At 37.4% G+C, this 26,083-nt stretch overlaps 3 protein-coding genes across 5 annotated transcripts; 2 read left to right on the top strand and 1 right to left on the bottom strand.

Moving 5' to 3' along the window:
- The first annotated feature begins 28 nt into the window (after positions 1–28).
- On the top strand, positions 29–7,523 carry LOC117917913 (aspartic proteinase nepenthesin-1-like). Its single transcript, XM_034834382.1, has 12 exons — positions 29–670; positions 756–876; positions 1,387–1,814; positions 1,922–2,078; positions 2,574–2,656; positions 2,761–2,857; positions 3,054–3,126; positions 3,275–3,451; positions 5,124–5,248; positions 5,504–5,605; positions 5,685–5,782; positions 7,020–7,523. Exons 1-12 carry the CDS (start codon positions 399–401, stop codon positions 7,189–7,191), a joined length of 1,905 nt encoding a protein of 634 aa, XP_034690273.1. The 5' UTR covers positions 29–398; the 3' UTR covers positions 7,192–7,523.
- Positions 7,524–8,416: 893 nt separating this feature from the next.
- LOC117918303 (U-box domain-containing protein 4-like) lies at positions 8,417–22,762 on the top strand. Of its 3 annotated transcripts, none has more exons than XM_034834843.1 (6): positions 8,417–8,523; positions 13,786–13,973; positions 17,550–17,830; positions 20,046–20,162; positions 20,361–22,346; positions 22,423–22,762. In XM_034834843.1, exons 3-6 carry the CDS (start codon positions 17,555–17,557, stop codon positions 22,471–22,473), a joined length of 2,430 nt encoding a protein of 809 aa, XP_034690734.1. In that variant the 5' UTR covers positions 8,417–8,523; positions 13,786–13,973; positions 17,550–17,554; the 3' UTR covers positions 22,474–22,762. The 3 variants fall into 3 exon arrangements, with proteins under 3 accessions (XP_034690734.1, XP_034690736.1, XP_034690735.1); XM_034834844.1 differs by lacking the exon at positions 8,417–8,523 and adding an exon at positions 9,023–9,044; XM_034834845.1 differs by lacking the exon at positions 13,786–13,973 and having other exon boundaries at positions 8,434–8,523.
- A 1,687-nt stretch (positions 22,763–24,449) lies between these two features.
- LOC117918889 (snakin-1-like) lies at positions 24,450–25,423 on the bottom strand. The gene is made up of 2 exons (XM_034835856.1): positions 25,134–25,423; positions 24,450–25,024 (listed from the first exon to the last, which is right to left on the bottom strand). The coding sequence occupies exons 1-2, from the start codon at positions 25,306–25,308 to the stop codon at positions 24,834–24,836; spliced, it is 366 nt and encodes a 121-aa protein (XP_034691747.1). The 5' UTR covers positions 25,309–25,423; the 3' UTR covers positions 24,450–24,833.
- Between the last annotated feature and the right edge of the window lie 660 nt (positions 25,424–26,083).

Consider the following 26,083-nt stretch of genomic DNA (forward strand, 5'->3'; position numbering starts at 1 on the left):
AAAACGGTTATGTTGCGGAGATGTAAAAAAAATGCCCTCCTGAAACGACGTAGTTCCGTACTCCGATGGAAACGGCGTCGTGTTGGCGTATTGATCAAATTAACTTTGGCCTTGAGTCTCACTGTTTTTAATCGAGGATGAAGAAATTGTAATTTTGTAATAATCCAACACCCACTCCGATTGCTCACCAGTTGGGTGACGAAACGTTTGGGAAGATTCTCTTTGGTTCAGGCTTCGCTCTCTTCTTCTCTTTCTCTCTGTAGACTTGTCTCCTTCTTGCTCGCTCTTCAACCATCTTCAGAGACAAGTCATTGTCTTCTTCATTCTTCTCTATCATTTTCCTTCATTGTTCTCCCACAATACTCCATTTCCATTTCTCCACCCTCCGAGCCAAGAGAATGGCCCTGTCACCGATTCAACTCACCACCACCACCACCACCCTCCTTCTCCTCGTTTTCCTCCTCCTGACCATCTACATTCAGTCAACAGCCGCCGACTCCGCTGATTCCGCCACCCCCCTCGGCCCCTCCGCCATGGTCTTACCCCTCACTCTTTCCGCTCCCAATTCTTCCAGAACTCTCTCCCACTCCCGTCGCCACCTCCAGAGATCGGAGTCCCACTCCACCGCCACCGCTCGCATGCCCCTCTACGACGATCTCATCCCTTACGGGTACCCGGTGTTCCTCCCCTCTTTTTTTTCTCGATTGCATTCATTTTATTTCTGTTCTTGTGTTGAATTGAGGTGCTTCTTTTAGGTATTACACTACGAGGATTTGGATCGGAACACCGCCTCAGACATTTGCGCTCATTGTTGATACGGGGAGTACTCTTACGTATGTTCCATGCTCTACGTGCGAGCAGTGTGGCAAACACCAGGTGATATACTCTTCAATTCCTACATTTTTTTATGATGAATTTCAGAAATTAATTTATGAGTTGTTTGGTTTTTGGATTTTGTTTCAGTAATTATCATTGTTAGTAGATGTATTTGTAAAGAATTTGGGAACAGATATACTTTGGTTGAGCTTCTGATTCTGGCAGATGTGTCCTAAACTAAACCATTAAGAAAATGTTGAGCTTTGAATTTCATTTTACGTAATGTAAGCGCCAAGCTTGGTTGTGTTGCTCTGTATTGTGAAATGAATATTACATGGATACACGGGTGGTTTCCTTGCAGCAAGTTGTCTCTTATGTGCAAGCAATTTTTTTTAGCAAAATTAGCCATATATTTTGTTGGTTCCTCCATGGTTGTGTGACCTATGAAGGAAAAAGTTACTTTCTGATGTTTGTTTAATGATCTTAAATAGTTTTGGCACATAATTATTTTGCCTTTTAGGATTTTTTTTTTTCCCTTCCTGTTTGAGTGCTGATGTTGTCCTCAACCAGGATCCAAACTTCCAGCCAGATTGGTCAAGCACATACCAGCCCTTAAAATGCAGCATGGAGTGCACCTGCGACTCTGAGATGATGCACTGTGTTTATGACAGACAGTATGCTGAAATGAGTTCTAGCAGTGGTGTTCTTGGTGAGGATATTGTTTCATTTGGAAAGCAAAGTGAACTTAAACCCCAGCGTACTGTTTTCGGTTGTGAAAATGTGGAAACTGGTGACATTTACAGTCAACGTGCTGATGGCATAATGGGTTTGGGACGTGGTGATCTCAGTATCGTGGATCAACTTGTTGAGAAAGGTGTAATTGGTAATTCTTTTTCATTATGTTATGGTGGAATGGATGTTGGTGGGGGCGCAATGGTCCTTGGTGGAATTTCCCCCCCTGCAGGCATGGTTTTTACGCATTCAGACCCAGCACGAAGGTTTGGTTTGAAATATTTTATCTTGTAGATGTAAAACACTACATGCTTCCCTAATGTATAAATTTGATACATATGGCACATTTACTCTAGTCTCGGGATGGGAACAGTGCATATTACAATATTGACCTGAAGGAGATACACATTGCTGGGAAGCAGTTGCCTATAAACCCAATGGTTTTTGATGGAAAATATGGGACAATCCTGGATAGCGGTACTACATATGCTTACCTACCTGAACCAGCATTTAAAGCATTTAAGGATGCTGTAAGATTCAGTTTTATCCAGTTCCTGCTTACTCTTTCTGTTTTTCCCTTTGATTTGTCTGAGTTCAACTTCTGCTTTAAATCTTAGAAAGGAGCCTACCCTAGCTTGACTCAGTATTTATTCATGGCTAATGACATTAATAAAGGGACCAAATTGGATTCATAGTTTCAACATGTCGCTGATGCATTCTCACAAAGAGAAGGATGACAGATCAGAATGCAATGACAAAAAGAGATTCCACCTTAGGTGGGATATGGATATGGATATACTATAATAGTATATTAGGAGGATACATTGACAATTTGTTTAAAATTATCTTGTGGATGTCATGCACCTCAAGTTTTAAAGGGGCATGTGCTTATATGTACGTGCATGCATGTGTTGTTTGTCGTGTTAGCACTCTTTGTTCCATTGGTTGTAATGTCCAGTAAGAATTCAATTAGATTCTCAGCTTATGTATTTATTTATTTTTGATGATCTTTTGTTTCCATGCAGATTATGAAGGAACTTAATTCCTTAAAATTGATCCAGGGTCCTGATCGAAATTATAATGATATTTGCTTTTCTGGTGTGGGAAGGTAATGTCTAGAGCAGCAGAGGATATGTAAACTTTGGGTGATTGGATAGATTGATTACTTATCTTCATAATGTGATTAACAGTTAAAGTTGATATTTGATTTAGTGATGTCTCACAACTCTCAAAAACATTCCCGGCAGTTGACTTGGTATTTAGCAATGGAAATAGATTGTCACTGTCACCTGAGAACTACTTGTTCCAGGTAAACAATTGACTTCTTGTTACTTTCTTTCTTTGTTTTTTGTTTAAATAATTTTCCAAAGAGAAACAAAAATGGATTTCTTGAAAATGTTCACTTCAATCATTGCAGTTTCTATGCGAGTTCATTTAGCATGAGCTGGCTGATTTCTCTCTGTTTTTTTTTTTAATCATTTTTTATTATTTTTATTTCATTTCAGCACTCAAAGGCACATGGTGCATATTGCCTGGGAATCTTCCAGAATGAAAATGATCAAACTACACTTTTGGGAGGTATTTTATGCTACACCGAGTCCTCACATGCCATCCTTCTCATCATGTGAAAAATTGGTCTTTTCTTATATGTTTTATGTTGAATTACCAACTTCATCTGCTTGTACATTTATTAGTGCATTAGGTGATTAATATAATTTTTGAACAGGTATCATTGTCCGGAATACTCTTGTGATGTATGATCGTGAGCACTTGAAGATTGGTTTCTGGAAAACTAATTGTTCTGAGATATGGGAAATACTTCACCTTCTTAGCCCTCCTCCAGCACTGCCCTCAGCTTCGCCCCCACTGGCTCCTAGTGGACCACAGTTTTATACAATGCCAGGTGTGGTAAAGCTATAAGTCTTCAGATAACCTTAATTTTACCTATCCTATTTGAAACAATTTCATGAATAAATTTTTTTCCCTGGTCAATTTTGTGCTTGTAAACATTTGATTGCAGTTGCATTATTATCATGCTCAAGGATCATGATTTCTGCTAGAATTTTCAGTCTAGAATCAAGCAAGAATATCAATTTCATCATCATTTTTTTCCTTTTCAATCACTTCCCTGTCTAAATATTGCAATCTCGATCAACTTGGATACTCTAGGCTTTCTAGCAATATTTTGCAATTGTAAAATTTTTAATATTTTGATTGACTTCACAGTTTCGTTTATTTTTCTGAAATTTTTTTATTGAATCAACTTCTTCATGTTTAATACTTTCTCTCTCTCTCTCGTCACTCACTCACTGACTCACACACACATTTGATGTAAGAAAGCTATGGTTGTGCTCTCTCTCTCTCTCTCTCTCTCACACACACACACACACACACGCGCGCACAACACAGATACTATGGTTTTGTTTTATGTGCCTTGGATTTGCCACCGTAGTCAACATTTATTATCATTATTATTACTACTAGTCTACTACTACTACTTTTATTATCATTATTATTATTTTATTTTTTATAGGCCCCCAAATCTACTTAAAATTGCAGCTAGCTACAAGCCAAAGGCGAAATAACCAACAATAACCATAAAAGTCATGTTCTGATTCTTTACTTGACCTGCTCAAGAAACTTCCTAAAATCGAAAGAAACTGACGCTGATTCCGTTTAAAGCAACAATGTTTTCATCGTGGTGACAAAGTTATTGCAGCAAGCTACAGTCCAAATTGGAACTAACCAACACTATGGAACTAACCAACACTAAACATAAAATTTTTGTTCTGAGTCCTTAACCAACCTGTCTACAGAAACTCCCTTAAAATCTGAAGAAACTGGTATTAGTGTCATTGAAGTAAAAAATTTTCATCATTGCCTATGGGATTACATTAAGAGACATGACAGGACACTGCATCCTTGGTGTCTATTAGTGGAACTATCTTATTTGGTTTCATTTTTTTATCTTGATCAGATTGGCTTCCACTATTGCGACTTACCAAAGAAAAAATGGGCATTTTTGGACTAAAATAGAACTGTTGGGAGATGGAAACATGCAAAGCTTTTTCAGAAGTGAAGTCACAATGAACTGCAGGATAACATGTTGAGTTACATTGTGAAGGGATTAGATGAATGCAAATGGAGAGACTCTAAAAGCACATGAAATATATAATCTTTCAGAAAATTAAAAGCATAATGCCTTCCTGATTGCTGCTGATTGGATGCCCCTGCTTCAGTATGACATTTGGGATAAGTATGGTGTGGATTTTACCTTACATGCAAATAAGCAATAATGGAGAAGTGTCAGCAATCGCTTACACTGCATGATTAATGTTATGACAGACAAGTTAGCATTACACAATTCAAACAAATTTTGAGCTTTATACAGTTAGATAATTGGGAAGGGATACTCTATATGACCAAGGTGAGGACTTATAGTGTTCCCTGCATTTATCTGCATCTCCAACAAGACCTAGGTCGTTTGGCCTCCTTTTAATTTATTTGATGTAAAGATTCATCTTTTCTACCATTTGAATTGTGATGCTCTGATATTTCTCATTACCTTTTCTCAGAGGACCTCATTGTTGGATTCATAACATTTGAGATGATATTAAGTATCATGCCCCCAAAGCTGAAGCCTCATCTCACAAAACTTGCTGCTTTTGTTGCTCATGGGTTAGAGGTTGATACTTCCCAGGTAGTATCACTTAGTGTTGCAATAATCTTACTAAGCAATGTTTCTGTTCATATTTAAGTCCATGCAAGTGAAAGTTACACCTTTAGGCTTTTTTTTCTTTTTTTGATAGACAAGGAAAGCATGCATTAGGAAATGCCGAAAATAGGGGGCGTACCCTATGTATACGGGCGGTATACACAAAACATGGTCAAAACAAAAGCATGTATTACACCTTTAGGCTTTAGGATACCAATTATCTTGGTTGGATGATTTCAGGTTCATTTGCTGAATATTACACCTGAATATGGTCATTCTGTCATAACATGGGCCATCTACCCAGCAGGATCTGGTGATTACATTTCTCATGCAGCCGCAAGGGTGAGTATTTCTGGTATTTCAAGTAGTCCCTATTCAGGATATTATAACTTTTCACTTGATTATTTTATTTTATCTACAGAATATACTTGCTGGCATAGCTGAACATCGTGTGAGTCTTCCTCCTATGTTTGGGAATTATCAGGTGTTTGACTGGAGTATTGAGCCCCCTGCAGAACGGTATATACTTTCAATTATTGTTTGCCTTTTTTTAGCATTGTCAATTGCTGTTAGTCACTCTGCATTTCAGTAGTGTTATCTGATCTTTTTGTCTTTTTCTGGTTTCCTTAACTTGTTTCCTTTCATGGTTTCTTGAGGGAGGAGGGAATTAACATTGGTTTTTTTTTTTTTTTGGGGGCAACTTTGCACTTCTAACATTTGGCATAATTTGTGGGTAAATCTTTCAAATTCTGGTTTGATTAGAATATACATCTGTCTAACCTAAATCGGGAAAGTGCTGTTGGAATCAGGAGCTTTCTTGTTTTGAATCATTATCGATCTCTTTTATTGCCAATAAGCCAGGAAATCTTATGCTGGGGATCTGAGCTGGAAGAACTTGTTTTTTTTTTGAGAGAGATAAAGTTGTCTTATTCACTAATAAATAATACAAAGTGTGTTATGTGTATGTATGTGTTTGTATATATATAGAAATAGATTAATTCTTACTAAAATTACTAGTAATAATGCTTTAACAAATTCATTCTGTTCATTTCAAGGAAGTGGTGTCTTATGATACCTCTATTACATTATATTAATGGATGACTTATTACTAAGTTTGAAGCCTGGCAGTTTCTTTCACAAATTTAGAATAAGATATGGAGTTGCAGATTATAATACAACTTTGAAAGACCAAGCATAGGAAGAAGAAAAAAAAAACACACCCACGCACTAATGCACTTGATAAAAATAATAATAACCAAAAAATTGGGGCATCCATTGCATTTTTGCTAGGTGCCTTTGTCAATATATTTATATTTTTCTATAAAAAAAAGTAATAAGCAAAAATTGATTTATACTTCTAGATGATTTAATCACACGTGTGCCACCATGCTAGTGAAATGGGCATACTTTGTTTGAGACAATTACACTCTTATAATAGTTTCTTGTGAAATGGTACTTTATATCTTTCTAAAATTAATATTGGTGAGTATTGAAGAAACTTTTCTGCTGATGGGTCTTAATATTTTCGATAAATTTAAGTACAGCTAATGACGAAACATAGGCAATTGCTAGAAGATATACCATTCACCAATTCCACTTTATATTCATTCTGCAAGTAGAAAGATTGATTAAATCACAGTTTTTCCCTTTCCCCGGTATGTTGATTTGTTTCTGTTATTGATTATGGACACCAGGGCATCATATCTCATATCCATATATAACTCTGTTTTATCTTTCTAATGATCTAATGATGCAGGACATGGTGGCAGCAGCATCACTTGGCAGTAGTCATGACCATTTTTATTACGATACTTCTAGGACTATTGGCTTCAGGAATGTGGTTTGTATGGAGACGGAGATGGCACTCATTCGGGTCATACAAGCCTGTCAATTATGTCTTCCCTGAGCATGAACTCCAGCCACTCTGAAACTCACAGGGTGCTGTTGCCTGGTGGCTTGTGCTGCAATGTTGCTGTTCTGCTCCAACTGTTAAGACTCACAGTAACCTCAATGCTTAATATACCTACCTAGCATATAAAAAACTACACCAAAAATTTACAATGCTTAATGTGGTTACAGTTGTATAAACGGATCTGTTCACAATCCAGACAACCAATTCGGCATCATCATGTATGTGAATATTGTAAGATACAGCTCATCCAAAACTTTCTCCACAATATTACCTAGAAACTGGTTGATATAATGAGAATGATATGTTTTTTTGATACTAGTTTTTATGGAGGAAGGTGCATTTTTGTAATCTCCCGTGTGAAAAGGTAAGACAGCCCAGCATTTGAGTTTTGTTCGTGACTTTATTTAATGAGTTTGGGCAGCCAAAAAAGCATCAAAGTCAGTGTACCAGGTGCCAAAAAGATCAAAAGGTAGACACGGACAGGTTAGAAATGCTGAGTTCCCTCTAGTTGACATTCTAAGAAGGTTTCTTCTGTACACACGGTACAAAATAATTTGTTCCTTTCGGCCATAAAATTAAATTCAAAGATAATAAAAATGAATTTTATATATCATTTTATAGTGGTCCTTACAAAAATATTAAGAAAAAGCAACATGATTTATTCCCAACGTACGATGCTTGGTTAGGGATTCAGTGATAAGTTTTTTTTTAACTACTTTTGGGCATTGAATGGAATTATTTGTATTCAAACTACGACTTTTCATATTTAGGCGAAACACACATTAGTTGACCAGTTTTGTCTCCGGTTGAATATGAGAGTACATGGGGCATGCATTTTCCTTAACAAAATTATACTATACAACAGAATTAGGACTTTTTAAAAATTCTCCTAATTATGAAATGTTTAAGATATTAAAATATGTTTCCAGAGAACACCGCTATGCCAGAGTAATACTTTTCAGAGTCATTAAATTGACAATTTATTTCAAAAAATATATTTTTATTTTCAAAAAGCAATTTGGGAAATGATTATACTTTTGCATGATGATTATTATTACACGTATTAGTAATAATACACGAATTTGGCCATATTGATTATTTCAAAGTTTGGAGAGGCAAAATCGGAATTTATTACATCAAGTAGTGGATGATTTTTCAAAATTGGGAGAATATGGTTGAAAGAATCGGGGGGGTTTCAATACAAAAACAGTAAAGTAAAGGGGTTAGTTCACATAAATAGAATAATTTTAATAAAAGATCACGAAAAAAAAGGTTCTTCCACCGTTCGCCTCTGGAGACTGGGGAAAGAGGACGGAGAAGGAAGACACGATCAACTCACCACCACCAGGTAACCTAACCCTAACCCTAACTTCATTTTCTTCACCATTTTCTTCTAGAAAATTATAGAATCATAGCACATGATATTTAAGTGTGAAAGAAAATTGTCTGAATCAAAATTCAACGAGTTCGGGGGTTGGTGGTGTTTGAATTGGTGGATCATCCACAATAACAACCTAGGCTACGGATGAATGAGGGTTGGAAGCGAAGAGGGATTCGAATCCTTCAATCCTTAACCATCCGCCACTCCGATTGGTGCCGCATAAACTCCCAAAACGCGACCTCAGCTGCAGCTTTTTACTCTCATCGCCGATCGTGTTACAAAGATCCGATCTTTCTCTCATTCTCTCTTTTTCTCTTCCTCGCTTTCTCTTTTTTTCTCTTCCACTCTATATATATTTGCGTAGACGTAGACTGGAAAATTTGAATAAACGGCTTTGATCGTGGTGGATGGTATGATTGGATTAAATAGATGGCTGGACAGGTGTTGGCATCACGGACCTTGTAACCATTAGTTTTGTGCAATTTGAGGTAACTTTGGATTACAGTTCATAAAATCATAGCAGCAAATGGTAAATGTGACTAGGTTGATTACTTGGAGACGAATTGCTATCTCTAAATTTTTAGGAAGGGTAGGAAATACATATAGATATATAGTAAACCTCAAGATTTCACTTTACTGTTATAGAAGGAACACTGGTGAAAAACTATCTTCAAATGCACTCATAGCAGCATGAAACATGGGGTAAAATGATGGTTTTTTTGGTGTGGATATATTGCTTTAGGAAGCAGGGTTCTGTAATATTTCCAAGAGGGCTTCTCATGAGTTGTGAAAGTGGGGGGAAATATCAGAAATGGGATTTCTGATGGGAGAGGAATTTCTGATATCTATTGGTTGGTAAATTTGTAGGTTATGTTAATGTAATAGAGAATGTTGACCATATAATCTCAAAAGTGAAATAGGGAATGCTATTTTCTTAATATGGAAATTAGTTTGGAAAATGAATTTTTACTAATTTACATGTTTTAATACTTTTGGAGCTGGGTTATCTCATATTTAGTTCAGAAACTGATTTTGGGAGATGACACGGGAAAGAAGCAAAAAAATAAAGTGCTCTCTTCAAACCTTTTTTACTCTTTCTCCTACTTGATGGTTTTGGTGTCGAATGCTCCAAGCAAGTGTTCTTTCTTTTCCTTTAAATACTTAGGAAGGAGTAAGGGAAGGCCCTCATTGTTTATTTGTTGATTTAGAGGGGTATCTAGGATTCTGGTAAACACGTGTTATTTATGTTGACAGATTGAGTACACAAATATTATCCTCCTCCATTTTGTTGGTAGTTGGATCTCTGTGGGGTTTTCTTTTCTTTATTTTGGTGTTTGTAGGTGTTGCCTTTTTTTGGTGAATTATGCTCTGGTTTTTGGCAAGCCAATTTTGTTGAGGAGAGGCAGAAGGAAGCTTGGAGCACCTTTAAGCTTGTTTTGGTGTATGTGAAAGGACAGAGTTCGTGTTGGGAGACTTACAAATTTTGTGGTTTAAGTATTCTCTAGGGACAAATGTTTAGCCTTGTTTGATTTGTTGAAAGTTTAGGATAGCTTAAGTTTATCCTTTTGTCTTTCCTTTCCAAATATCCCTATTACCTCTCATGCACTCGGCTTTGCCTCCTTTTGATACTTTTTTTAAGGATTATATTTAGACACCTTGAGGTTTTTGAAAATTGGATGGACATCACCTCTGGTTTATAGAATTACACTGCCACCCCTGGGACCACTACTTAAACCTTATGAACCCTCCCTGCTATTATTTGATCATTTGCTTACTGATGGAATATACTAATGTCCACTAATTAGTTTTTTTTTTTTTTATACACAAAAGCTTGTCTTAAGAGACGCCAAAAAAGGAGATGCACCCAACGTCTATAGGTAGTATATACAAAAAACCAAACCAAGCACCAGAAAAGAAAGAAAAAACCTAGAAAAGAGAGAGGCTAGCCACAATAAAGAGCATCCAAAAATTTCAAATGAGAGGGAATTTCCAAATCCAAAAACTGCTAGGACCACTCTACAAGGGAATGGATAAAGAGATCCCTCAAACTTTGGTTTGACAATTCTTCATCTTCGAAGGTCCTTTGGTTGTGCTTTCCTCAAATACACCAAAATAAACAAATCGGAGCTAGCCGCCAAACTACTCTTTTCTTCTTCCCCAGCCCTTTGAATTTCCATTATAGTAGAAGATTTCTCACTGAAGTTGGGAACACCCAAACTAGACCAAAAGTTGTTAACAACTAATTAGTTTATATAAATACCTACTTTGCCCTTCTTCAAAAAAAGTTTTAAGTAAATTAATCTCAATTTAGTTCTCAATATAATATTAAATAACACAACAATCATTTTATATTAATCCCAATTAAATTTAAAGCAGTTACTAAATCCTATATAATTTTTTTGATAGATAAAATAAGCAATTATATTGAAAGTGTTTGAAAAAGGCACACAAAGCACACATAGAGTATACAAATTGCGTTAAAAGGCAAGAAAAAGTGAAAAAACAACAACCACCACCACTAGATACAAAACCAATGCCCTAACAATCTAGTAAAATAGAATGCCCTTAGCCAACCCTTTTGCCTCCGCTATACCAAAACCTAAGAAATTTTCCTCTCCTTAGCTCCTCACCATCTGGACTGATAATAGAAGCACCTTTGATTCCTTAAAGCAAACTGGATACAAACTAGGTTTGCTTTCTAAGCTCTAACTATTGGCTTTATAATTTTTCTCCTCCCTATTATTGGCCCTTCTGACATTCCTGAAGATAATGCTCATCTTCATTGACCAACAGACACTAGCTCTGAAACTGCTTTACCATTAACACTTCCCCTTCGTCCTGCTCCATTGTAATTCACTGAGCATTCCAACCTTCTTAACCCTCTTTCAAATTTTGAAGGAAATGCTTTCTTCCTCCTCTCGACATTTTCTTGAACCTTACAACCCTTTCTCACCTTAATTTTTCTTAGGAGAGCCAATGTTTCTTCCTCAAAGCCCTTGGTTAGCATGTCTAACCACTTACTGAAAACAGTCAGGCTACTGCCGGACCCCTCTTCTGAAAAAACTGCCCTTTCTCGATCCTTCCCACAATCCTCTACCTTTATCCCCACCTCCAAACACCTTAGGGCTTCCACAAACTTCTCCCCCATACTGCCATCCACCAAATCATACGTAGCAGACCATCATCCTCTCATGGAGTAACTACTTTGAAACCTTCCTCCACAACCCTAGAATTCCCAAAACTCCCCTCCACTTGCGAGCAATCAGAAATACCCAAAGAAGAGGATGAGAAGGCCATGCTCCTAAGAGATTTCACAGAGAGAACAGAAGAACCCAGAAATCTAGAAGCTTCCGCCATTAAAGCTTTATTCGTACTCAAAGAACAACCCACCAACTATGTGACTTGCCGGTATGACTCAACATGCGGTCATCCTCAACTTCATTCCATATTGAATCTATCAAATAGTGATCACTTCTTGTAGCTAAGAATTCCATCTATAACGATGACGATGGTCGGGGGTGCTTCCCTATATAACAAAAAAATTATTTTTCCACTAACCTGATTAAGTTTTTTTTAATAAGATGAAATTTTAACTAACTTGAAAAGATTATAAGTTAAAATCACCACATAATACTCAGTAGATAAAAATTATGTTATATTAATCATATATTATAAAAATATTAATCCTAATTAATTTTGATTAATCATTAAATCCTTTTTAACTTAACTTCAAAATAGTTTTAATTTAACTTTAAAGTAACATCTAAATTCAATTATAACTAAATTTAAAATAACCTCTAAATTTGCTTATCATTTTTTTCAAACCCAATTCTTCAATGCACTTTCTTCCCCTCCACCCAATCCTAAATCCAAATCCAAAAAATCCCAACCCTATATTCTTTTTAAAAGAGTACTAGACTCCATAGTTGTATTTCCATGACTGCACTTCCATCACAGTTGCCTCATCAATTTGGCCAAGTTCATCTTCTTCTACCATGGTTGTACCCTTTAACCTTTTTCAACCTCATTAATTTTGTTACTCCTACCATGGTTGTGCACATTGCAAACTAGAGGTGGAGTTCAACATTAGGGCATCAACGGAGCATGTGAGATCGGGGGTTTTGCAAAAACTAAACAATGGAGTTCAAATCAAAAGCTACTTTTTCTTTTTTATTTTTTTCCCCCTTGGATTAAAAGTCATTATTTATTTATTAGATTTCAGATTTGAAGATTGTTTGCATGGTTACTACTATGTGCCATGAGTCTATATTTTGTTTTATGTTTTTTTTCCATTGTTTTCCCCCTAAAGAAATTAGGGTTTCTAGGTTTAGTTTCAGAAAGAACTGGTGGGAAGAAAAAAGAAAAAGGAAAAACAATGTTGTTTTCTCTCTTTTATAACGAGGCCTCTTTTATAAGTGAGGTAATTTTGTCATTTCCTAGTTTTGTTAACTACCATTAGAGGTTTTAGAAAGAACTAGTGGAGAAGAAGAAAAAAGAAAAAGGAAAAACAACGTTGTTTTACCACTTTTATAAGTGAGGTAATTTGTCATTTCTTAGTTTTGTTAACTACTATTAGAGGGCAAAATCTAATCGGTGGCAGCTGTGTAATTTTACAAACTAGAGGGGTGTTTGTGCAATTGTTAGAAGCCTAAGGGGTCTGAGTTCGATTTACCGAAACAAGGCTAATCATTTGCCTATGGAGTAACATCTGCTTAAGTTTGCCAATATGTAGACTGCAAAGCTAAAGGAGGAAAAATTATTTGCGTAAGAAGGAAGCTAGTCATAGTACTTGTTTTTCAACTAAGTTCCATCTTTATGCTTCTTGAGGTAGTTTAGAAATTGTTTTTCCTATACAGGAGAGTTTCTGATAACTAAGCTTTAGGTAACTTTGTATGTCATTGTATTTTGTTTGCTATCTTTAGCTTATTGAAGAATGTGTAGAAAACTCAAGGTGAAAGAAAAAAGACAATGTGTTACAAAGTTGGATTTTTTCCCCTTTTTGGACAGGCAATAATGATTTTCTGAAAATGCCTAACAGAAGGAGACACCACCTTATATTCCCAGGAGGAAATGATAGGTGTATTTAAAGCAGTTACTGAGATGGGGAATTAAAAAAAATTAAATGCTATTGAAAAAAAAAAAAAATCATGCTAACCTAGTAGTTTCGACAGCTGCTGATTTTAATATTAATGTTTTAGACTGGTGATTTAGAATTTCAAATTTATGCAGTGTTGCTCGAACCGGAGAATTTAAATTCCTAAAAATCTGTGTGCACTGGGTCTTTAGATTCAGCTGGTACATGGGTCTTGTTTGTGGATGTTCAAAAGACTGCATTCCTATGGTTCGATTTGTTCCTCAGGATCAGCAATGTGAGAGAGATTACTTTGGTGTCTGAATTTCAGGTTTATGTTGAGAAGGTACATTTCATACTCTTTTTTTATCTGATACATAGTTTGACTATTGCTTTTTGTCAGAACATAGTGGATGAATCTATATTTTACACATATCTGTCTTGTTGTGTACATGGTTGTTAAAACAGGGGCACCACAAAACCCCTGCTATGGTGCCTCACTTCCATGTGCTTTGTTAGAAAGGCATGCTTTTTATTTTTAATTTTATTGGTAATTAATTCAGTGAATTGTTGTCATTTTGATGTAGGATAACCCTAGGATGGTTGTGTACAATCAAATAAAGCGTTCTAGGACTAAAATCCTTAGGGTTTAAGGAGGGGAACAAGAATAAAGTTGTAGCAGCAGGAAAAAATTATATATACGAAAAGGAAAAATAAAGAAGATAGCTAAGAAACCTTAAAGTCCCGCTAAAGCCTTTTAGGAGTTTCACTTAGAAAAAAAGCAGTGGAGTCTCACCATTGAAAGTTCTTTACAAGGGTTGGCTACAAATTATTCTAAGTGATCTTAGAATCAAATAGGAAGGAAATATGTTTAGGTAGCTGAGTTTGTGTTGTTTGCTGGAAGGAGTGAAAGCTTGTTGTAGGGAGGAAGCAAACAGGAGGTGGAGGTGGCTTTTTGACTGGGAGGATAGGGAAAGGAAGTTCAGGTTGGAGTGCTGTTCAAATTAGGCGGGAAGGTTCATACTCTATTCTGTCCATGATCTTGAGGCAAAGAGATTTTGTCTCATTGTCCCAAATGGTAAGGGGATCATAGCGGGGTGGGCTACTCTGGCTGAGAAGCTCCGAAGCTTAGAAGTGGTTTCCTCTGTAGAGGCAAGGAATCTATTCACTACAGTTGCATCTTTGTGTGTGAAGGGTTGTAATGTTCCAACAAAGCCAGTGAAACGGATGTTTGCTGATGTTGCTAAGTTGAAGCTTGGGAGGGTAGGAGAAGCAATTTGGCTCCAGTTGGGGGGCAGGGAGGTGCAAAGCAGGGTTTAGGCTGTTGCTTGGTTGGCGAGAAGTTTCAGACCTGGTCCTAGAGTTGTCTTCTTTATGGAGTTGGGTGACTTATCATTGACCTCTAAAGGGGGGAGTGAGAATTGCTAAGCTGGGAGGTGTACTTCTCTTGTTCGAGTTTGAGTTTAGATCTAAGGCAGAGAGGGTGTTTGCAAGAGGTTTAAGGAGGTTTAAGGAGAAACCTTTGCATTTGGAAAAATGGGGCCCAGAGGCCGGGCGTTTGAGAAAAGCTGTGCATGCTAAGGAAGTGTGGGTGACGGTGGTGGGGCTCTCACTGCATTTATGGAGTCGAGAAGTGTTCAAAAAACTCGGGAATTGTTGTGGAGATTTTGTTGCTGTGGACGAGGACACTGCCCATTTTTCACAGTTGCAATGGGCCAAAGTCTTGGTGAAAGCAGATGGGAGAGTTTTACCTAATTTGTTACAGGTGGTGGATGATTTGACTTGCTTTGCCATTCAGTTGTGGTAGGAAGCTCTGCCTTGGTTCTCACAGGTGTGCTCCAGTTTACTTTTTGTTATATATAATGTATAACTCTCTTTGCCTATAAAAAAAATAAAATAAAACAAAAAAAGAAGTAGAAAGGTATCACCTAAGGGATACTAAAAGATGGAGGAGCGATATCCACAAGCAACTTGGCTTGAGAGCAGGAACTGAGGATGTTGTTAGCGGTCTCTGAATTAAGTGTACATAAGCAAGACCAAGAATTTCTGAGTGTCTAGTTCACGGATGGTCTTTTGAATAGCCTATGGTGTGCCAAACCTGCTCAGAAGTCTTACTCCCAGGCATGAGGGGGAAGCTGGCAATGTATTAGGCTAGCAGTTCCTGTCTTAAATTCCTGCACTAGTTTTTGTCGTTTTAGTTATTGAATCACTCAAAACTCAAAAAGTTGGACCAATAAATTGTCTGTCAAAAATCCAAGTTAAGTTTGCCCACTAAATGTCAAAGAGAGCATTAATATTAGAAAGCCCTAATTTGTTCTCATTTAAGATTTTAATTTATGATGACTAGATGGAGTATTTTTTATTTGTAGACATTAAATAGAGGATTATTTTATATTATTACTACTATCACTACTGCTGCTGCTATTGCTGCTACTGCTGTTTCTACTACTATATATTTTGTTATTAATATGATACTTTAGACTCAGATGCTTGTGATATGCTTTCCTTGCACCTGGTTTGGGTTATATATATATATATATATTGTGTATAAGGTTTTCCTTCAAGAAGCATTTAGGTGGCAAGGGTACCAACTAAAGTTGCTTTTTTCGCGTGGGAGGCGACATGGGGAAAGGTGCTTACTTTGGATAGACTTCAAAGAAGAGGACTACAACTTCCAAATCGTTGCTTTTTGTGTGGATGTGAGGAGGAAAGTGTAAATCATATCCTTATACATTGTACAGTGGTTAGAGCTTTATGGGATATTATTTTTGGTTTAATTGATGTGAAATGGGTTTTTCCAGAAACTATAAAGGAGGTTTTAGCTAGTTGGAGGGGATCGTTTATGGGAAAGAAAAGGAAAAAGATATGGGACGCCATTCCGTTGTGTATTTTTTGGACGGAAGGAGAGGAATAGATTAGCTTTTGGGGGGGGGGGGGGTGGGGGGGGGGGTGTTGAACGTTCAAAAGTTAAAGAATTTTTTTGTCTGTAATTTGTGGAGTTGGGCCAAATTGTATGTAGGTGTGGAGGCATTCTCCCTTATAGGCTTCTTAGAGTGGATAGCATCCACTTAAAGGGAGGTGATTTTTTTGTCTTTGTTTTTTGAGGCATTAGCTGCCTTGTATACTTCCTGTATGCTTTGTGGCGTTTTGCCTTTTTAATGCATATCCTTTACTTATCAAAAAAAAAAATATATTGAACTTTTTATGACACATGATGTACTAAATGGAGTATGTTATGATATGAGAGTATTAAATGGAAAATATTGTCACTATTGTTGTTTCAATTGTTGTTAATGTTATGATACTTGAGATTCAAAATTTTGTGATATGTTCTCCTTATGCATAGCCTCATGGAATGATAAAAATCTTTGCTCTTTTTTTTTGCTTTCAAGAACTGTAAATAGCACATGTGATAAACTTTGTATTGTGGAGACATTTTGTGAGTCCATGAGCATGGGCTGGGTAGTTTGCATGGTATAAACTGAAATTAAGCCTTTTAAATTCATATGATGAAGTTCACCTTGGAAGAAATCAAGGTTTATCTTGAAGTGAAACTTCTGTCTTACCTATGCAGGCTTGAAGTTAAACATTTTGTAAATTAACACGGTATCTCCTAACTAGCAGAAGTGGTCAATGTTTAATGCAAGGTGGAAGCCATGACAATGATTGGCTCCCATGCATAACTGTTTTTCATTTTTATCTTTTACTACTTTAGACCAGATATGGTTGTATAGATTGTCACTGTCTCCAAGCACTTGACCATTTTGGTATGTAAAATTTTTACACACTAATAATAAATATATATTATGTATTATTCCTTTTCCATTTCATATGTAGTATCTTGTCTTTCATCCTTTTAGAAATTTTCTTTTGATTCAGTAGCTTTAGCCGAGAAATCATTTTGATTTTGTTCTTGATACAGGTTTGATGGAGATATCATTGTTAAAAAGGCTTCTAAACAAAATTTCCTCATTTTTCCTTTTATCATCTCATGACAACATAGATTCCGAACCTGTTCGGAAGTACTACCAGAAGATAGAAGAGATATTAAAGTTGTTGAAGCCAATACTTAGCACCATTATCGATTCTGAAATAGCTTCTGATGAACTGCTTAATAAAGCATTTGAAGAACTGGGTCGATCTGTTGATGACCTGCAGGAGCTCTTTGAAAACTGCCATCCGCTGATGAGTAAAGTTTATTTTGTAAGTTTAAATTATGCTTACAACTATAGTTCCTGAGTTTTAGAAATATAAATTTCCATTTAAGGGAGCTACAATACTTGAAAGGAACTTGTAAGAATCAGCATCCTCATGGTTAGAGTATGTTGACCATTACAGGTTTTACTTGCCCTTAGTCTATGTTAGGCTCTATTTTTTACTTACATATTCGTATAGGCTGAAATAATATTGTCATTCTATGCTTTCTTAGTATTTTCGATACATGGAGAGACCTAATATAGCTGTATGACCACGTTCATCTTTCTCCTTTTCTAATCACTCTCCTCTTTAAACATAGTATCAAAGAATTGCTCTTTATTATTTTTTCACATTCTTGCTTCTTTCATTTCACATCTGTTTTTTCCTGTCAAATGAGTCACCATTCAGTCTGGTTGGCTTCAGTATTTGAGGAAAAAAAGGGTGTTGGCACTGAATGGCTGTTAGGTGGTGCTGACAACAAAGCGGTTGTGGTGACAAGTTGTTAGAGTTGGGCAGTAGCTAGTAAACAAGGTTGCCGAGAGCATAAGTGGGAGGAGTTGTTCATCATTGTTGGAATATTAATGATAGTGAAGGTGCCAGTGGAACTGTTCAAAATAATAGTATTAGAACAGTATTGGTCATACAATTTGGTTTCAGGTGAAACCTAAAGATCCATAACAAAATATCTCCAAAAATAATGGAGAAATAAGAAACGAAAAATGAATAGAGGCATAAAAAAAGTAGAACACAAAATATATTAGACATAATGGGGTTCAAAATGCTATTTTAGGCCTTGTCTGATGGCTTGCCATAATAGTACACAAGAGTTGGTTATTAAATGTTAACTACAACTGAAAAATACATCATAAGCTCTTTCCAAAGATGATGCAAATCCAACCATGGGATTTGCATCTGCTCTCATAATCTTGTAACATAACATAGGTCCACACAAAATGAATTGATCTTAATGTTGATTTTTCAAGTACCATTAGGGCGCCCCCCCCACCCCACCAAAAAAAAAAAAAAAAAAACCATTGATTTACCTTCATCTCACACTTCATAGGATCCATGAACAATGAATTTACTTTCTTGTTTTTTTTTTTTCCTTCCAATTGCAGAAATTCAAAATAAAAAAATAGGATGTTTTTTCCCCAAGCCTGATATAAATCCTATCATGGGCATTGCATGTTTGCTCACTGCATTTTAACAATATCATGGATCCATGGCAATTGGTTTAAGTTGTAAGTTTATTTTTAATTTATTAAGCGAATGAGTTCCAATGTTCAAAAATTCAAATCTTTTAGCTTGGGTGGATTTAAAACTGTGCTAGAACTGAGTACATGCAACAGTGACTGACAAAATCAAAGCATGTGAAAGTTGAAACACATGAACACAAAAAGTCACCTCCTTTGTTTGAAATGAAAAAAGAAGGTGCTCTCAAAGTATAAGACAGGAAGGTTGGAAGCTTCAAACACCTAGTAGTTTGAATTTTTGAAAAACCATCCAAAGTATTAATTTCATTCTATCTCCAACCTGTCCTCCCCTCTCTTTGGTGTTAGAATTGGTAAGAAATGAAGATATGGAGTTTATTTTAAGTATTGGCAGGTGGGTTGGCTATTGGCCTCTATGTCTCAGTCTTTTCAAGATGTATAATGAGACAACAGTATCAGAATGTCTCACTAGCTATCAGATGATCCCTTGTGCTTTTATGATTTTTTCCATCTTGTATCTTGGTCCCAAATCATTCTAAGACAATACTGAGGTGCACCAGATGAAATTGAGGTGTATCAGATGAGGCTTTGTACCATGGACAGTAGTGATGATGGTAATGCCTACAGTGGTCAGGGTTTAATGAAAGCCACAATATGATGGTGGATGTGATGGAGGTGGTGGTGATCAATAAATTGCCAAGTGTAAGCTGGTAGCAGTGGTTATGGTGGTATTTTTGTATGTATATTAATCTTAAGCTTCCATCCCAAAACCTTCTTGCTTGAATGCTTAATGTGTAGACCTTACTGTTTTTTCATATTCTGTACTGTGGTGGATTTCTTTCATATTGTGCTGCCTTTAAGAGATTTGTAATTGGCATGTAGTTGAGGTTTTAGTTAACCTTTTATTTGAAATTTAATATTGGGAGCTACTGTATTTCTTGTATGCAATAGTAATATTGGACGTGCAATTTTCCTGATAATCTCATCTTTTTCATTTTTTTTATGTATAGGTTCTGCAAATTGAACTATCGATATCAAAGATTAGAACTTTTGGCCTGGAAATTTTTCAGCAGCTTAAATCATCTCATCAATGCCTCCCTGATGAATTGAGTTCGGCATCTCTTGAGGTACTGAATAAAGAAAAGATGCTTCTAGTTTTTAGCTTCTTTAATACATTGTAGATAGAGCATAGCTCTCAACTTCTCGAATTCATTTGTATAAAGTACATTGATTGGATGTAAAGCCATCTCTCAGATGGTCAAATCATCAAGCATGAGCAGGTAAAATCCCTTCGTATGTCTAATACTTGGCACAACTGATTGCAGACATGCATACAGAAAGTTAAGCACATGGGATATGAACAAACATCAACTATCCTTCAAGAAGCAATAAGAAATCAAGTGCAGGGTGCCGGGTCCAGCTCAGAGAGCCTGATGAAACTTGCAGATTGCCTGAGCCTAAGGTCAAACCAGGAGCTTCTAATTGAGGCTGTGGCTCTGGAAAAGCTGAAGGAGAATGCTGAACAAGCTGAAAAAACTGAGGAAGCTGAATATATTGATCAAATGATTACTCTTGCTACCCAAATGCATGATCGTTTTATCATAATGAAACAGTCCCAGAGCTGTAATCCCATTCCAATACCGGCTGATTTCTGCTGTCCTCTCTCCCTTGAACTGATGACAGACCCTGTAATTGTGGCATCAGGTCAAACCTACGAGCGGGCTTTTATCAGGAAATGGCTTGATCTTGGGCTAACTGTTTGCCCTAAAACAAGGCAAACTCTGGCACACACCAACCTAATACCCAACTACACTGTAAAGGCTCTGATTGCAAATTGGTGTGAGTCTAACAATGTGAAGCTGCCTGACCCTGTAAAGTCTTTGAATTTAAATCAGTCCTCACCCCTTCTTGCCCATGCAGAGCCCGGTGCTCCCAGGGATGCACATAATGTTCCTCATTCCAGGGCCAGCCAACCAATGTCACCTGAGTCAACTCGCTTTACTGGTTCTCCTGGAAATAACTTAGTCCCATCTGGTGGAATCCATCGAGAAGGAACTTCTCCATCACATCCCCGTTCTCGCTCAGAGGGTTCCTTGTCCGGTGTAGCTGGAAATGGGCATGGGTCAGATATTGAAGACATGAGTGTGGATTCGGTTGGCCAGCCCTCTACATTACCATCAAGAAAAGAATCTTCTAATTCTACTGGGGCTGATGAAAATCTGTGTCGAACTGCCTCAGCCTCCACTTTGCCTTGTAATGCAAATTCTTCTGAAGGGACGCTAGGGGCTGATATTGGAGTCTACAGCAGTGATGTTTCTGGGGAGATGACTTCAGAGCCACAGGCTGCTGCTGCTAACTTGACAACCCCACAGAGAGAACCTGATTTTCCACTTCGGTTGGAGACAAGGGCTAGGAGCCAAGCAATGTGGCGCCGACCATCAGAGAGGTTTGTTCCAAGGATAGTGTCTTCTCCAACTACTGAAACGAGAGCTGATCTTTCTGGCGTTGAAGCCCAAGTTCAGAGTCTGGTTGAGGACTTGAAGAGCGAGACAGTTGAGACTCAAAGAGAGGCCACATCTAAACTTCGACTGCTTGCCAAGCACAATATGGATAACCGGATTGTAATTGCAAACTGTGGGGCCATAAGCCTGTTGGTTAATCTACTCCTTTCAGAGGATGCAAAGACTCAGGAAAATGCTGTTACAGCACTTCTCAACTTATCTATCAATGACAATAACAAAACTGCAATTGCAAATGCTCAGGCAATCGAACCTTTGATTCATGTCCTGCAGACAGGGAGCCCCGAGGCTAAGGAGAATTCAGCTGCCACTCTTTTTAGCCTCTCAGTGATTGAGGATAACAAGGCCGCGATTGGCAGATCAGGAGCAATTGCACCTCTTGTTGAATTATTAGGCAACGGGACCCCTAGGGGAAAGAAAGATGCAGCCACAGCTTTATTTAATTTGTCAATATTTCATGAAAACAAGACCCGTATTGTGCAGGCTGGTGCTGTGAGGCATCTTGTCGAGTTGATGGACCCTGCAGCTGGAATGGTTGATAAGGCAGTTGCTGTTCTGGCTAATCTTGCTACTATTACTGAGGGGAGGCATGCGATTGATCAGGCAGGAGGGATCCCTGTTCTTGTTGAAGTTGTTGAATTAGGTTCTGCAAGAGGGAAGGAGAATGCAGCTGCTGCTCTTCTACAGCTGTGCTCAAACAGTAGTAGATCCTGTATTAAGGTGCTTCAGGAGGGAGCTGTCCCACCATTAGTGGCATTGTCGCAATCTGGCACCCCAAGAGCCAAGGAAAAGGTAGCTTATTATCATTGGTTTTGCTTTTCCACTCTTCCTTACCCTAAAACTGAGCTAACTTTTTTGTTGCATTCAGGCACAGGCACTTCTTAACTGCTTCAGAAGCCGTCATGCTGGTAGGGGGTGAAAACATAATCTTTGGTGTCATCCAATGTTGTGAGTTAAATTTTATACAGTGTGTAAATTTTATGTTGCAAATAATGCATATTAAGGTGCTGCTGCTTGGATTTTACATTTTCTTTTGGGGAAAAAAATGATTTATGGAGAGGTTCATTAAGTCCTCTCATGACTGCCTTACCAAATGTGAGTGTGGAGAAAAGTTATACCTGTGATTCTAGTCTTTCTAGTCTCTGTAATGTGAGCTTTGGCAAGACCATGACATATGAATAATTAGTTCTATTTGGTTTTGTCATGTCCCTCTCATGTGTACTTTCTCTGCATTTTTGTCTTGCATTCTTTATTTATTATTATATTAATCTGGTTTCAGGCAGATTTTCATGAAGCCTACAAATTGGGGAAGTTGGTGGTTACAATTTTTTAGTTTCAGAAAGTTTGAATTTAGTCTTGGAAATGGATCTGAAATAGTCATACCCAATATTCCATCAACAATGCTGTCTTCTTAGCTAATTATTCTAATTCCATAGCGAGAATGATCTTTTGGCTAATGCAGTGCATCTTTTGGATGGCATCTCCTAAATGACCATCCATGATTTGCTCAGGCGCATTATTACTAACCTGAGAAGCAGTAAATCAAGAATTTAAATCCACAACACCTCCTGCCCTTTTGCTGGATGAATGCTTGTGGGCAAGGGCAGACCTTTAGCCCTGCTATGATTATCTACTTGCTGTCACTACCAATTCTAATTATTATCTATTTTCTCTGTAAATTATAAGGAAAATGTTTGATTTGCTGAAATGCTCCGCTAAATTGTTTGTGTTGTATGCCGGTGATGAAGGACATATATCCACTGTATCTAGTAGGATAAGTAAATTGGGTGAGCAATTTTTTGGTGTTGGTAGAATTTCTCAAATTATAGGAAGGTCAATTTCTGGAGCTGATTGGTTTTGACACTGCTATTTTAATTAAAACCGCAATCAGCACGAGAGGGTACAGGACAGGTGAGGTGACCGATTTTAAGCTTCATCTACGACCCTGTAGCCCAGCTAAACCCATGGCAAAGTAGGGTTGCCATTCATTCAAGTGCATTGACTAAACCCTGTTGTTTACATCTTCTTCATATTCATTCAAGGGTCTTTCTTCCAAGTGAACTTTTTACCATTAATATGGACGTAGTGAGGCACACTTTTTTATTTTTCTTTGGTGTTATTGTTTGAGTTTGTTCGTCATACTCCAATAAAATATAGCCACCTCCATTTTTCTTTGGGTGGAGACAATGATGAATAAGAAAGTAGACACCATCACATGGGAGCAACCTAAATTTGATTTTAGGATTTCTCCCACTTCTCTAGGGACGTGCATTTAACATTTTATATGGAGCTGGACGCTTCCTCATTTGCCTACCCCAGTTCCCCAACTAGTCCCATTTTTTATTACCTCCAATAAGGGATTTAAATATCTGTTACTTCAGTTCTTATTTTTATATGTTGCTGTGTAAAGGTGGGTGCATATTTATAACCATATCCCCCATATACAATCTTCAAATTCAAATTTGGGTGACAGTTCAAAGAAGTTTAATACGACTCGAATCTGAGATGTTTTTTACAGGTTTAAATTGAAAGATTAATCATATTAATTTAAATAATATTTAACTCGGCCTGATTACTAAATAGGACCCGATTTATACAATTCATACTTTTAACTTTATTATTTTTGTTGTTTTTGGATTGACCTATTAAATCCCATCTGGAATTACAAATTGCTACCCCTACTTCAATGTTCAAATTATGAATGTGTACCGGCTCCCCGAGCAGCTTGTAAAAAATCCATTTTGCTCGATTCCACTAAGTCTGGCTCAAAATGCATAGCCCTCAAAAGAATGCGAATGATAAATTCAAATTCATAGTTCAGTTATTTTCTGTGGTGCTGGGATCAACATTTTGCCCTATGCTCTACAGAATCTTTGTTAATGTTTGGGGTCAAAATTCGAAGAATATGACTCTTATTATTAGCATGGGAAATATAAGAAGATGCGTATAAACAGAGACTGTATCAAAAACTAATCCCAAAACACAAACTAAAATTTTCACAAATCCAAGAGGAGCTGGACATGAGCACCATCATCAACACAAGGCACACCAGGACAATCTCTCTGCCCACTTACTCAAGAAGTTACATGAATATTAATTATTTCCATATCCTTTAATCAGCTTTATGAGAAGCAGTTTTCTTACTTTTTGAGAACATAATTTTGAATAGATTTTTTTTTTTTTTTCCACTTGTAACCACAAAAGTAAGAAGACAACTCCAATAAAGCTAATCAAAGACCTGTGAACTAGGAGAAAAATGGGGGGCCTAACAAGGAAAAATCAAGGGCACTTAGGCTTGCCCTTGGAGTTCAACTTGTCTCTGTAGCAAGGGCATTCTGACTTGTTCCCATAGGTCCCTGAAGGAACACACTTGCACTCCTGGCAGCATATCCCACAGTACTTGACGCAACGGTCATACACTCCTGCATTTGCGCACCTCACCCCACACTTTGAATCACAGAAACCTTTCACTAAACACACAACAAACATAAGCAAAACCACCATTTCATCAGCAACTACCAACTTCATTTTGAGAAACAGATACTGTATTGCATAAACCATGATTTACAAGCTACTTACTTGGAGCAGGCATGGTAGGTGGTGCAGGCTTGGTAGGCGGTGCAGGTTTGGTCGGCGGTGCAGGCTTGGTAGGCGGAGCAGCTGTGGTGGGTGGACCAGCCACTGTAGGTTGAAGGAAAATGGAGCTCAGTAGCAGTGAAACCAGTAACAAAGTTGGGAAGGCAAACTGCTTCATCTTCTCTACCTCAGACTGTGATGGTAGTAGGGAAGAAAAGAATGATCTGTTTGGCTTGCTTGTGGGAGTCTTAAGTGGTATTTATACTGGCTTAATGGGAGTTTAAAAAGTATACAGCTTCCTGGAAGCAAAGATGATTCAAACAATCTGGAGACAGAAACGGGAATTCATTAAGAATAGTGAAGAAAATTACAGACAAATACAGGCTGTAAATTGGTTTTGGTGGGAGCAGGTTGAAGTTGCTACCTTCTTGGCTGTTTTCCTCTATAGTCTAGCCTGGATTGATTTTACAGTAAAGTGAATTAAAATACTCGAGTCCAGAACGAAAATGGCTGTCATAAATCAGAAATTGATCTGCATTCAACTAACCCAATCCTGGAACTATACTCCATGTTTCATACTGGTCTGTGTCTAGTTGTTCTTTATGGCTCCAACTTGTATTTTTATAGCCATATTTCTCAAAGATGGTGAACATAGTTGCAGAAACCTCCAAGTATACAAATATATGGCACACGTCCAGGAAACCACTCTGGTACTATTGACCTATATTATAGGCTCTGTGGAATCAACTTACCATGTGTTCCTCCGACCAAAAGAAAACTTTCTGTGCATTATAATAAAGAGGCTGACTTCTTTGCTAAGAGGGCATGTTCACAAAATACAGCCCGAGTAACTTTGTATAATCAAAGATTCCATGGCATCCAAGGTAGGTCATTTTGGGATCACAAATTTGAGAAGCAGCCAGGAAATGAAGAAATCTACGCAAACTTATATG

The sequence above is a fragment of the Vitis riparia genome, chromosome 7, assembly GCF_004353265.1.
Source record: "Vitis riparia cultivar Riparia Gloire de Montpellier isolate 1030 chromosome 7, EGFV_Vit.rip_1.0, whole genome shotgun sequence".
NCBI classification, from domain to species: domain Eukaryota; kingdom Viridiplantae; phylum Streptophyta; class Magnoliopsida; order Vitales; family Vitaceae; genus Vitis; species Vitis riparia.

What these genes read in the sequence shown, in the direction of transcription:
- LOC117918889 (XM_034835856.1), bottom strand. Translation starts at nt 25,308, where the DNA reads ATGAAGCAGTTTGCCTTCCCAACTTTGTTACTGGTTTCACTGCTACTG. An exon ending in ACCTACCATGCCTGCTCCAA is followed by an intron (nt 25,025 to 25,133) that starts GTAAGTAGCTTG and finishes TTGTGTGTTTAG; the next exon opens with TGAAAGGTTTCTGTGATTCA.
- LOC117918303 (XM_034834843.1), top strand. Translation starts at nt 17,555, where the DNA reads ATGGAGATATCATTGTTAAAAAGGCTTCTAAACAAAATTTCCTCATTT. An exon ending in TGATGAGTAAAGTTTATTTT is followed by an intron (nt 17,831 to 20,045) that starts GTAAGTTTAAAT and finishes TTTTATGTATAG; the next exon opens with GTTCTGCAAATTGAACTATC. An exon ending in TGAGTTCGGCATCTCTTGAG is followed by an intron (nt 20,163 to 20,360) that starts GTACTGAATAAA and finishes AACTGATTGCAG; the next exon opens with ACATGCATACAGAAAGTTAA.
- LOC117917913 (XM_034834382.1), top strand. Translation starts at nt 399, where the DNA reads ATGGCCCTGTCACCGATTCAACTCACCACCACCACCACCACCCTCCTT. An exon ending in CTGAGAACTACTTGTTCCAG is followed by an intron (nt 2,858 to 3,053) that starts GTAAACAATTGA and finishes ATTTCATTTCAG; the next exon opens with CACTCAAAGGCACATGGTGC. An exon ending in TCAAACTACACTTTTGGGAG is followed by an intron (nt 3,127 to 3,274) that starts GTATTTTATGCT and finishes ATTTTTGAACAG; the next exon opens with GTATCATTGTCCGGAATACT.